Raw genomic sequence first — 14,002 nt, 5'->3', positions numbered from 1 at the left:
CATTAATACTGAATCTACCGTGAATAATAAGGGTTGGTGCTTGGAGATTGAGGAGAGCTTTGAATCCCAGACTAAGAAGTTTGGATTTCATCGCACAAATAACAAGGAACCATTAAAAAAATTTTTTGACATGATGAAAGCAATGTTTTTAATAGATTAATCTATAAGTAGTACAGATACTGGGATAGAGGAGAGAAATATTCAGGCAGGGACACAAGTTGGGAAACTATTTCAATAATATAGGCATGAAGGAACTTAACTGAATTAGTGGCAATGAGAGTATAAAATATATTAGAAATAAAAGAATGGTTCTTCCTTAGTGTTACTTACCCGACACACATACTGACTTTGAGGCCCAGGAGAGAAGGTTTTAGAGCGAATGATGGTGCTCCCTCGGACAAATGGCGTTGGGGGTGGGTTGCCCATCCTTCGATCTTTGGGCCGCACAACTGTAGGTGATGGCGTCAGACTGTCTGTGTTGGTTTCTTTGTCCACCTAAGAAAAAAGTCACTCATCCTAAAGCCATCTGTCATTCATGAGGATCTAATTACCTACTTTTGATCAATTCTTTTAGGCTCAAGTTTTCTTTGCTGTCAGCATAGCCTGAAATTTCCCTTTTTCCCCCGCAGCTAACCAATGGCTCTGTTATATTTTCACATCTAGAGCAACCACTGTCTTCATCCCTTGAGGTTCCTCCTTTGCTATAACAGCAGGAGGATATTTTCAGTCTTTAGAAAAAAAACCAAGTAGCCAGCAGAGGTATACTTTGTTTTTACATAAAAGAGCGTCTCTGAACAATTTTATAAATCGAAATCTGATTTTCCTCATACTTATTTACATTTAATTTCTTATATTTTATGTTAATTTCTGAAGAACCTATCAGGACTTTAAAAAATACTTGAAAGATCAGTCTAACATTCTCTGTCAAATAATGATAATGATGATAATAATACAGTTATCCCTTTCACATCGTGAGTTTCCCCTTCGTGGTCTTGCTATATTCCAGTTCAGCATAAAAAATTTAATGGGCATTTTTGGGGAGTTTTGTAGAAGCCAATAAAGGCTTCTACACATGAAGGCTAGCAGATGAAAAAGTCAGAAGCTCATAAAAGTATAGTATTGTATAATATCAATCCAAATTTTATAGTAAAGTACTGTAAGTACCCCATAAAAGGGGAAAAAAAAGGAAAATTCAGACTTCTTCTTTGGTATGAAGGGAGCGCCAAAAAAACTTTATGTGAATTTTCTAGATTGTGGAGCACTGACCCTTAACTCCTATAATGTGGATGGGATAACTATAACAACATTTATTTCATGCTTATTATGTGTCAGGCATTATAATTCTTATCTTATTTGCTCCACACAATAACCCTAGGAGATAGAAACTATTAATATCTCCATATTACAGATATTAGAGTTGAGGCAAGCAAAAGTGAAGTAGCTTGCCCAAAGTCATCGTACCTAATAAGCGTCTGAGGCTAGATTTGAATCCAGTTCTTTCTGACTCTAGGCCTGGTGTTCAAAAATAAACTAGAGAAACTTGGTATTAATAGAAATTTGGCACCAAAAAGGACAGATTAAACTTGTAAAGTGAAGACTATTATAACAGTGGATCTACAGAAATACTAATGGAACTATAGAGATAGAAGATAAAGGAAGGATAAAGGAGGAACATCATGTATGTCTTCTCTATAAAGCTTTGGGCAGAACCACATTTGGTAAGCAGACAAATAAAGGGTAGGGTTGAGGAAGCAGCTGGAGCAAAGAGAGGAATGAGTAACCAGTTCTGACAAAAACCATGGGCACAGGGAAACCTAAGGACTGTGATGACTTCTGTACCTCATAGATCAGGATGCATCAGAGGATGGGGAAGAATTTGAAACCTTGTAGAACCAGTTCCTTTCTGAGTAACAGAATGGCCCTTGGATTTGATATTAGGGAAAGAGATTCATAGACAGAATCAAGACATTTTGGAGATCATTGAACCCAACTACTTGTCCAGTGGATAAAATCCCCTTCTCATTTGATACTTTTTTTGGGGTAACACTTAATCGCTTTGATTACCAGTGCTATGACAAAACTGGGGATAAGAATCTTTGAATTCAGTCTCCTACTGCTTCCACTTCCTTTTGCTTTTTATACTCCTCCAATTCCAAAGGAATTTTTTTTTTTCTTGGTAGACAAAAAGTGGACATCCCCAACCCTCCACTAACTGCTAGGAGTGGCAACAGCTTGTAGCCCATTATCTCAATAGCACTTCTCAGGGGGAAATCAAAAGGCACTTAAGGACAGAATCTGTTCTTCTCTGAAATGAGCCTGGAGGGGAAGTAATGCTGCTCTACTGTGATATCTTTCCTAGGCAGATGGATTTAGACTCTTAGATGTTATTCATTTTTGCCTTCCTTACCTTTATTGCTGGGCTATCTTCCACACTCAGTGAATTTTTCTCTGTGAAAATGTCCTCTTCTCCCTCTTCATCCTCGTCCTCTTCCTCAGCTGCTCCTTCGTTCTCACTGCCACCATTGGGATCCTCATCATATGACCTATTATAGCACAAAGGGCTTTGGTCATCCACCAGAGACAATCTAACCTCCAATGACCCCTAACTACTGATCATTGCCCTTATGTTTCTCTTGTCTGGAATCTCAGGAAATAAAGAAATTCTAAACACTAAAATGAATAGCTAAGAGGACATGATTGTTGGGAAGAAAAAGGTGAAAACTGAATTGGAGGATCCTAATTTACATACAGATTCTAGTAACTATCATGGGGCTGATATTTTCCCCCAAAAAAGCTAATCACAGATTTCTGTGGGAATATAGTGGGATTTGTCTCAACATGACTGACTTCAGTATGTCCAAGCCATATTTATAAGTTAATGTCTTAGAGAGTCTGACTGGCTAAGGAGGGATGGGGAGGGAAGTATGTGTGTGGGGATGAGTGGGATAGGAAGAGAGAGAAAGAAAGAGAACAGAAGCAGGGTTGCTAAGTAACAATGTGAAAAGTCCCCATAAAAGCTTGGGAATTTGGCTTAAAGCACTGATCTTCTGCCAGAGTTTTAGAAGACATGTCTTATGTCTATTTCCGGCTTCAGACCTCCCGTTTGAAGCAACACAGCGGTTTGCCATAGACAAAGCAAATTAAAAAAAAAAAAAAAAAAGCAACCTTGACCCAGCAATTTTTTCTACTCAATCACAACAGGCAGAATAGCTGAAGGATAAGCTCAGTGAAAGGAGTTGAGTAGAAGGGCACATCTAGCTGTTAAAGCATTTGGAATTTGGAACTGGGGAGTTATGGGAAAGCAAAGTCATTCTCAGATTTTCTCAGGGACCTCTATTCCTGAATATTAAGGGTACACTGGGATAAGGACCTGGGCTCCTGTTCTCTTTCAGCTGGACCTGCTCAGTCCTGGGAGGGTTTTTCAGGGGGGAGACCCTCCCTCACTCACCAGCTTTCTTCCATAGTCAGAGCGTTACTTTTCCCCTCTAGCCTCTTCTCCACAGCCTTCAGTTCCACAGCTGTCTGTTCTAGGAGTGCAGAAACAGTGTCCTGTAGAGAAAAGGTTCATGAGGCTCACTCAGAGGCTCACTCATCACACTTCCCAGCTCCACTGCTCAAGATCAATTATAGAATGCTAAAATTTTAAAGCCAAAAGAAATCTTTGGAAATCATCAAGAATCCAATGTAAGAACCCAATATAAGTTCAAGCATTCTTAAATGTTCATGGGCCTCTTTGGTAGTCTGGTGAAATAAACCTATGGACCCCTTCTTGGATGAATGTTTTTTTAAATGCATAAAACACATAGAATTACAAAAGGAAATTAATTTCCTCAAAATAAAGTTATCACAATATTAGAAAAAATAAATTGATGGATACCAGGTTTAAAAGCTCTTCATCTAGTCCAGCTTCTCTCTTTTATTAACAGTGAGTGAAGTCTAGTTAGGCCAATTCAATAACTCATGGTCCATAGGCCTTGGTGGTAGAAAGAACAGAGAGCATGGAGGTCAATCTTATCCTGTTACAGAAGACTTTGAGACTTGGAGAGTTTAAGTGTTTTGCTGAATGCTAGGGTTCAAACTTGGTCCTCTGGCTCTAAACCCACTGCCTTTTCCACTAACTTTTACTATCATCCAATATGATCACAAGTAAATTGCTTTTCCTTTCTGGGTCTCAATTTTGTTGACTGTAAAGAATAAAAATTATATTACTTACAGTAGAGGGCAATCATGAGGGGAAAACACCTCACGAAGCACAAGGTGACAAAGAACTGTGAATTATAGGAATAAGGACCAGTGACTTGTTCCCCTCTTCTCTCCCTTCCCATTTACTTCTGACATGCTATTGCATATTGCATATCAGAAGTAACACTTAAACCCAATTCTTACAGGCTGGATCTTGAGTCATTATGTCATGCTACCTCTCACAGCTTCAAAAATACAATTATCTCAATATATGCTCAATGTGGTTTTTTTCCCCCTTTAATCCAAAAAGTTCTTCTCTCATAGCTTTGAGCAAAATTAAAAAAAAAAATTGAAATCTATTTGAAAGACTTTTTTCCAAGTCACATGGCTACTTATAAATATGATCCTTTAAACGATAATAAAAATAATTTTAAAAATAATGATCTTTCATAGTCTTTATGATTTATAATTATCTCAAAGAATTGTAAATAGATTAATGAAAAAAGTTTGGGGTTCAAATAAAAAAAAAATAGAATGCTGCAACAGAACTTAAAAGCAACTCATTAGTACTGTAAAATCCTGATTAACCTGATACTCTAATGCAATTTAGCAGAATACCAATTCAAAACAAGACAAGCTACAGAGGCAGTTGTTCAATTACACTAATGGTGGAGAGGAAAAAGATCTGTGAAATTCAATAACATATTCTTCCCAAAGTATTTCTATTGGCTTTACAATGCAGACAGAATCATATAATGAAACATGTTTTAGGTGGAGAATCCATTCCTTTGAGCTCATTAGTAGAGGGAGACCCCAGTGAGAAACTTTCTCTACCAATACAGATTATACCTGCTCTGGATTTAGGACTCTTAGAGAATTGGCTGGTCCACTGAGAGACTCTGTGACTTGCCCAGTCACACAGCCACTATATATTAAGTGGCACTTGAATCCAGGTCTTCTAGATTTCTATTCACTGTGGTACACTGTTTCTTATTCCTGTTCAGAAACAATAATCCTACTATACATCCAATATTTGATTTTTAATTGAAAAAGGATCCTTTCTCCCAACTCAAGAGGAAAATCTTTTTTCCTCTATGACTGAAATTCTATCTCTAGGAGATTATAGGTTTAAAAAATAAATCATATTTTTTATTTTGGATCACATAGTAAAGTTCATCTATGCCATTATATATCTACTAATGTAATCTTTCTATCCTCCATTAACAAAATGGGAAGACTAATTGTAATGTCCTTTTTTTTTTTTTTTTTCTGAGGTAATTGGGATTAAGCAATTTTCCCAGGGTCACATAGCTAAGATATGTTAAGTGTCTGAGACCAGACTTGAACTTAGGTCCTCCTGATTTCAGGACTGGTGCTTCTAATGTACTTTCAAAAGATATTTTCCAAGTGAGAGAGAAGGCCAAGAACTTCTTCCTTTCATGTTTGACTACAGAAAAATAAGCATTATTGGGATCCTTAAAGGTTTTGGTGTATAAATAAAAATAAAATCTCTTGGCCAAATGAAAAATTAAGTGCTATATACATGTCTATCACTAAGCTATATAAAGTCTCTATGTATATATGTGTGTATATATCTACATATTATATAACTGTGTGGTCTTATATCTAACAAATATGTGTACAAATATATATGTACAGAGAACTTATAGGACTATCGGTTTTAATGAGTATTTAAAAAATGATTATGCCATCTAAGTGCAGGAAATAATACATGAAGGAGTAGAATCTATAGTATAGAGAACTTTCAGTGTGTGAAAACTATCTCTACCAATATAGATCAATAACTCCTTTGTAACCTATTATCTGAAACTACTGAGAAGTTAAGTGACTTAATAATTGTCACAAAGGCAATCCATGGCATAAATAGGATTTGAATCCATAGTCACACTGCTCTGCCACTCAGAAACATCTGAAGGGGGTTGAAAACATAGGTTAATTTTTAAACCTTTTTAAAAAACTGTTCTAAAAATGAATGATACATGATTGTATTTTAAAAGTGATTGTTTTAAAAATTATTAATTCCATTCTTTTCTTTGGGTAAGTTTTATTACTATTTTTAAAATGCTTAAAAGCAGATTTCCTTCTGGCAAATTCAAAAAGGTTAGCCAAATTGCACTGTGGCAGATATTTATACTCAGATGTACATATATACATGTAAGACATACATACATTTGTGTATGTGTCTATCGTCTTATTACATGTCTCTATATATTATGCAAAAAACACTTATCTATGGTATGAGGATATTTTTCCCTCTCCCTCACTCTCTCTTCTCTCCTTCCTTTCCCCTCTTTCCAGTGGAAGAGATGACCCTGTGCTCTTATAACTTATACTAGTATAGCACAAGTTTTTGGCAGGTCCTTCCCAAGTTGAAAAGACCTTAAAAATTCAAACTGTATGTCTATTGTCCAAGGATTGATCAGTGTAACTAAATTTGGGGGAGGTTCATCATGAGGATGTTAGTATGATGAACTTTTTATCCATGGCAGTTTTCAAAAAAGTCATATTTTAAGTGATAGAGGGACTTCAATGTGTGCATGTGTGTGTGTGTAAGTACTCACTAACAAAATCACAACTCCTTTAAGTATTAAAGGATATATTTATAACTATATGTACATGTGTGTCCATCTATTTGTAAAGAGACCTATGTGCATGTTACACACACACATATAGCTAGCCCTTTTTTATTTTTCTTCCCTCTCACAGAACAGGAAGGAGGTCTAGCAGTGAACAAGTTCAATTCATACTCAAAGAGGAAAGCTCACTCTAATATACTAAGTGGTGACTCAGACTACTTGAAGACCTCCAAAGGAAATCTGAAATTCTGAAACAACTCATTCCATTCTGGGATGGTTTTAATTGCTATGGAACTTTTTCTAACATTTAATCTTTTTAACTTTCACTCGTTATTCCTCATTGTCCTCTGGGATGAAATAGTACAAAATTATTGCCTCTTACACATAAGAGACCTTTAAATACTTAATTATGGCTATCGTGTCCCATTCTAAGCCTATTCTAGATTAAATGTCTAACCCTTTCTTCAATTCCTTCAAGTACTCCTTATATGACAGACTTATGGCCTTTTATCATCTTGGTTTACTTTCTCTTGATGCTTCCCAGTTTATCAAAGCCCTACTTAATCTGTGGATATTTCACATCTCTACTGTTCTCCTTCCCCTGATGACACAACTATTTTCATTTCTGAATACCCCATCTCTCCTGAGTGTCATAGATGTTGGGTAAACACTCATTCATGCCCTCTCACCGAGTTTTCAGTGCCCACCATTACAGAACAGCTGTGTGCATCTTGCTTGTTTTGTCGGCTTTGCTTCTTCAAGTATTTGTAGCTCAAGAGATTGTACCAGCGCACTGTCTTTTCTCCTGAACGACAGACCTCAGCAAGGCTGATCTGGGCTCCACCCTGTAGTAGAATAAGAAGAGAGAAGGTCTGGGACTAGTGACACACTCTCTTAGACTATTCTCAGTTTTTAGGAGCTATTTGGAAAGCACTAGGGACACACTAAAAGAAGAATTTACAGAGAATAAAGAAAATTAAAAATTAAGCCCTTTTAGGTCTGAAAGCATAGTCCATTCCTGGTTAACCATAATTGGATCAGAGCCTAGATAATTTAACAAAATAAGATATCATTTTATTTTATTTTTACTTATTCCAATTCGAATTAACATTTATTGTATACATAGCACTGGATTAAGTTTTGGGGGAGATACAGATATAATCAGGAAATGGTGCCTCTCTTCAGGGAATCAAAATAATCTTAAACTGGAAAGGTCAGAAGTCATGAATACTGGAACAAAAATCCCCTCTAGACTTTGCACTTTGCTTTGAGATTTTTAATCATTGCCCATTCATCCTGCTTTCAAACAGCTCTAACTGCTTAGAAGTTTTTCCTTACATTGACTTTGTTTGCCTCTCTTTAACTTCTAGCTACTTCTCCTAGTTCTTCCCAATGGGTCAAGCAAAGAAAATTTATATCTCCTTGTCCATAACAATTTAAAAAAATGTAGGTTATTATATCCCTCCTAAGTATTGGGAGGGATATAATAACCTACATTTTTTTTCCTTCTCTTCTCTTGGCTAAACCCACAATCTCAATTCCTCTAACCCCAAGCTCCTATATCAGCTTTCAGGCCTCTCACCATACTAGTTGTGCTTTACTGGACAAGTTCCAGTTTGTGACTAGCATCAGGGACTAAGGATATATATCAAGAGGTATTAGTGGTATAGGAAAGAAATGCAAGAAATGAAGGTTGAGGCCAGAGGGAATGGGAAACCACAAGTGGTTAATTAAGCTCAGGATTACCAGGGTCAATACAGCTGAAAAGAATATCTAACCCTTTCTTTTCAGTCTAAGTAAATCTTACCCATCCTTCCAAGTCGCAATTCAAATATCTACCAGGAAGCCTTCCTCATGACTGCTATCCTTACTAAAACTCCATCTTCTTCCGACTCCAGAGCTCTTAGATTTTGAACTAGATTCTGATTTCACTGATATATGGAACTCTTGGAGAGGAAAATAATGATGATGATGATAACTAACATTTATATAGTGCAGCATTCTTTAGTAGAGGCTTTCTATAAGACCTAATTATCTCAGGCAAGCCTTGCCTTAGATAATTACCAGCTGTGTGCCCCCAGGCAAGACACTTAAACCCTCAGCTTCAGTTTCCTCAACTGTAAATTGTGGGTAATAATACTATCTACCTTATGGGGTAGCTATGAGGATTAAAACAGATACATACATAAAATACTTTCCATACCATAAATGCTAGTTACTCACCCACTGATATAAACTCCAAGTTTTATTCTCAATAATTTTTACTTAGTATACAATACTAAATAGGAGATTAATAATTAATTACTTGATTAATACAGAAATAGGTTTGAAATGATTATACATGTATAAACTATACAGATTGGTTGCTGTCTTGGGGAAAGGGGAGGCAAAAAAGAGAGGGAGAAAATAATTTGGAACTCAAAATCTGACAAAAATGAATGTTGAAAACTGTCCTTACATGTAATTAGAAAAATAAAATTCTATTGAATTAAAAAATAATTAATTATTGAATGAAATGAAAACAGATGAAGACAGCATATTTCCCAGACCCCTCCAAGGTAAAAGTACCTAATCCCTTGGGTGGCCATTAGTATTTATCTTCACCCCCAGAAAGATTTGCCTAAGAACCTCCCTCATTGAAGGTCTTTATGACCAAAGCAGAACTAGAGATCATTACTGATCACAAAATAGAAAATTTCGATTATACCAAACTGAAAAGTTTTTGCACAAACAAAACTAATGCAGACAAGATTAGAAGGGAAGCAATAAACTGGGAAAATATTTTTACAGTCAAAGGTTCTGATAAAGGCCTCATTTCCAAAATATATAGAGAATTAACTCTAATTTATAAAAAATCAAGCCATTCTCCAATTGAAAAATGGTCAAAGGATATGAACAGACAATTCTCAGATGAAGAAATTGAAACTATTTCTAGTCATATGAAAAGATGCTCCAAGTCATTATTAATCAGAGAAATGCAAATTAAGACAACTCTAAGATACCACTACACACCTGTCAGATTGGCTAAGATGACAGGAAAAAATAATGATGATTGTTGGAGGGGATGTGGGAAAACTGGGACATTGATGCATTGTTGGTGGAGTTGTGAACGAATCCAACCATTTTGGAGAGTAGTTTGGAACTATGCTCAAAAAGTTATCAAACTGTGCATACCCTTTGATCCAGCAGTGTTACTACTGGGATTATATCCCAAAGAGATTATAAAGAAGGGAAAGGGACCTGTATGTGCACGAATGTTTGTGGCAGCCCTTTTTGTAGTGGCTAGAAACTGGAAACTGAATGGATGTCCATCAGTGGGAGAATGGCTGAATAAATTGTGGTATATGAAAATTATGGAATATTACTGTTCTGTAAGAAATGACCAACAGGATGATTTCAGAAAGGCCTGGAGAGACTTACACGAACTGATGCTGAGTGAAATGAGCAGGACCAGGAGATCATTATATACTTCAACAACAATACTAGATGATGACCAGTTCTGATGGATCAGGCCATCCTCAGCAACGAGATCAACCAAATCATTTCTAATGGAGCAGTAATGAACTGAACTAGCTATACCCAGAAAAAGAACTCTGGGAGATGACTAAAAACCATTACATTGAATTCCCAATCCCTATATTTATGCACACCTGCATTTTTGATTTCCTTCACAAGCTAATTGTACAATAATTCAGAGTCTGATTCTTTTTGTACAGCAAAATAATGTTTTGGTCATGTATACTTAATTGTGTATCTAAGTTATATTTTAATATATTTAACATCTACTGGTCATCCTGCCATCTGGGGGAGGGGGTGGGGGGGGGGTAAGAGGTGAAAAATTGGAACAAGAGGTTTGGCAATTGTTAATGCTGTAAAGTTACCCATGTATATATCCTGTAAATAAAAGGCTATTAAATAAAAAATAAAAAAAAAAAAAAGAAAAGTTGGAACAGAAATGAGTGCAAGGGATAATGTTGTAAAAAATTACCCAGGCATGGGTTCTGTCAATAAAAAGTTATAATTATTAAAAAAAAAAAAAAAAAAAAGAAAATTATGGAATATTACTGTTCTGTAAGAAATGACCAACAGGATGATTTCAGAAAGGCCTGGAGAGACTTACACGAACTGATGCTGAGTGAAATGAGCAGGACCAGGAGATCATTATATACTTCAACAACAATACTAGATGATGACCAGTTCTGATGGATCAGGCCATCCTCAGCAACGAGATCAACCAAATCATTTCTAATGGAGCAGTAATGAACTGAACTAGCTATACCCAGAAAAAGAACTCTGGGAGATGACTAAAAACCATTACATTGAATTCCCAATCCCTATATTTATGCACACATGCATTTTTGATTTCCTTCACAAGCTAATTGTACAATAATTCAGAGTCTGATTCTTTTTGTACAGCAAAATAATGTTTTGGTCATGTATACTTAATTGTGTATCTAAGTTATATTTTAATATATTTAACATCTACTGGTCATCCTGCCATCTAGGGGAGGGGGTGGGGGGGGGGTAAGAGGTGAAAAATTGGAACAAGAGGTTTGGCAATTGTTAATGCTGTAAAGTTACCCATGTATATATCCTGTAAATAAAAGGCTATTAAATAAAAAATAAAAAAAATTAAAAAAAAAAAAAAGAACCTCCCTCATTTCTCACATTTTTTGCTCCTTTCCTCTTCAAAATCGGACACTCCATTATTTGAGTAAGCAACTCAAAATTTCCAAATAAGCCAGTGTGAGGTGAGCTTCTCATCAGGCAGCCAAATATAGATAAGTGCCAAAGTGAGATGGAGAGATTCAGCTGCCTCCATGGCAACCTACAATGGCCAGATTTCAATTAGGAAGGAGGAATAAAAGGCAACCAATTAGGAAGAGGAAACAGGACTGATTCTCTTTTAATTGAGAAATACCCCAGGGCTGGGGTATTTTACTAGGAAGCCAGAAAATCTTTCCTAGTTGCTACTGGTGAGTCTGCCAAAGCCTGATCAATTTATTGCCTCATCACCATCCATTTCTATTTGTTGCAGAAATTCTAAGGAATACATGGGGCTCAGGGACCAATTCTTTCAATTTCTTGAGATAGGGAAGCAATGGGGGAGAATCTCAGAACTGAAAGCGCCCTTACAACACAGAATACAGAACATTAAAGCTGGAAGGACATCAAGAATTCCCGAATCAAACCACAAGTTTTCCTCTTCTGAGTCTCTTACTATGGAGAAATAAGCCAATAAAGGCCCAGGGAATACAATACACATACACACATATGTATATATCTGCATATACACACATATGGATATGCTATGTGATATATTATATATGTGAATTGGTTTATGTATATGGAAAAAGAGGCAGCATGGTATAATGGAAAGAATACCCCTAAACAACACTTGTGATCTTGAACAGGCCGTTTAACTTCCCTGAGCCTCATTTTCCTGATCTGTAAAATGAAAAGAGTTAGATTAAGAAGCCTCTGAAGTTACTTTTAGCTTTACATTTGTGATCTAACAAATAATAAGTGAAGCCTATATGTTTATAGTGCTTTAAATTTTACAGAGTACTTTCCTTGCAACAATCCTGTAGAGCAGTAAGAATTATACTTATTTTGTAGATGAGGAAACTAAGACAAAAAGAGTTTAAGTGATTTTCCCACAACAAAACGTTAGTCTTTCCTTTGTTCAAGGCCAGCACATTCTACTATACTGATGAATGAATGTCTTTGTAACAAGCCTCATCCTTTCCAGTAAGGATGCACTCTTGTTCCCAGAAGTTATCACTGGGAGGTGAAGTTTGGGAGCAGTGATATCAGTCAGCTCAAACCAATGACCTGGGCCCAGGTATAATAGTTAAGAGTATAATCCCATTGCTTTCCCTCAAAATGTCTCTTGTTTATCTTAATTTTATAATAGAGAGAAAAGGTAAATAGGATATCCAGTGGGTTCCCAAAGTGAGTCTGGTTAAACTTTCCTACAAAGGCTCTTCAGCATAGTTTTGGAAGAAATAGGTTTAAAGAAGAAGAGATTTAAGATATATAAAAGTAATAGCTCCCTGAGGATTATGACACTGGAAGAGAATACCAAAGGAGTATCCTAAGATCTGTCTCCTTTGGCTACCTAAAATCAGGATGCAATAGTTATCTTGAACATTTAGGAGGCAGGTCATCTGGGAAAGTAAGGATTATCCACATGGGCTTTGGAGCTTCATTAGCTCACCAAGGTTGGAGAATTCTGTTCAAGATGGAACAAGAGCTGTTCTGGAGAGCAGATAGAAGATTATTTCCATTCATCTTCCTCAACCTTTAGGTTTAGGAAGGTTTTATTCCTTCCCTTTATCATTCTTTGAATTCTGGATCTTGGGAAACAAGGGGCAGGGGAGAATTATCTAACTTATTTTTATTTTCTTTGGATATATTCTTTCCCCGTTGGAAATGTCTGTTACTGTCTTAGATTTAAAGAATAAGCAGACTAAAGAAGAGAAAGAGTAGCCTTTATAATTTCTGAGCTAGGGCTTCAATTCTAATGAGAATAAAAAGTAAAAAAGAATAAGAGTGCACTCTGAGACCTCAGGCATCCTGGGAGAGAGGAAGCACCATTTCTCTCAGTTTCCTGAGACATGAAACTGTGCTGAGAAATCAAAAAACAAGAGAATGAAGGAGTGGGAAGGACACTGATTTAGAATCCCTAGCTGAACACAATATTCTGCGTTTGAATAGTGGCAATTAATCTTGCTGCTTCTGGACCCTATAACTTTCTTAATGCAGACTAAAATCATGTTAGTCTCAAGCTAAAGGTCAAGGTTCAGTTCAGGTACAACATTCTACCTAAGGATCAACCCTGACTACCCAACTTCCAGTGACTCCCTCCCTCATCATGGCCCAAATTACTTTATATTTCTGTCTATTTTATTTTTATTTTTTTTCTGTGGACAGGTTGTTTCTTTCTAATAGTTCCTTAAGGTAAGATAAGGGATTAAGCATTTATTAAGCATCTACCGAATGTCAGGCACTGTGTCAAGCTTTACAAATGTCATCTCATTTGATAATTGGATACTAAAGGGAAGGAATATTTTATTGTTGACTTTATATATATTCTGATACCTAGCACAAATGGCAGAAGAATAGTAATAATTAAACAAATACTTGTTGATTACAAAATGTTAGAAAAAATGGATTGACACCTTTGGAACATAGTAAGTACTTGTCTGTAGATTTATCTA

At 36.2% G+C, this 14,002-nt stretch overlaps 1 protein-coding gene across 1 annotated transcript in view; it reads right to left on the bottom strand.

Annotated features, from left to right (window-relative positions):
- WWC1 (WW and C2 domain containing 1) overlaps positions 1-14,002 on the bottom strand; it is a 141,812-nt gene that overhangs the window by 8,377 nt on the left and 119,433 nt on the right. Inside the window, exons 16-19 of the mRNA XM_012552422.3 lie at positions 7,469-7,624; positions 3,449-3,549; positions 2,408-2,543; positions 331-495 (exon numbers count right to left, since the gene is read on the bottom strand). Coding sequence (XP_012407876.1) covers positions 331-495; positions 2,408-2,543; positions 3,449-3,549; positions 7,469-7,624 — 558 coding nt within the window. The remainder of the gene's footprint in view (positions 1-330; positions 496-2,407; positions 2,544-3,448; positions 3,550-7,468; positions 7,625-14,002) is intronic.

Source organism: Sarcophilus harrisii, chromosome 2 (assembly GCF_902635505.1).
Source record: "Sarcophilus harrisii chromosome 2, mSarHar1.11, whole genome shotgun sequence".
Taxonomy (NCBI): Eukaryota; Metazoa; Chordata; class Mammalia; order Dasyuromorphia; family Dasyuridae; genus Sarcophilus; species Sarcophilus harrisii.
The sequence above is the reverse complement of the archived record's forward strand: the minus strand, read 5'-3'. Positions and strand labels throughout refer to the sequence as shown.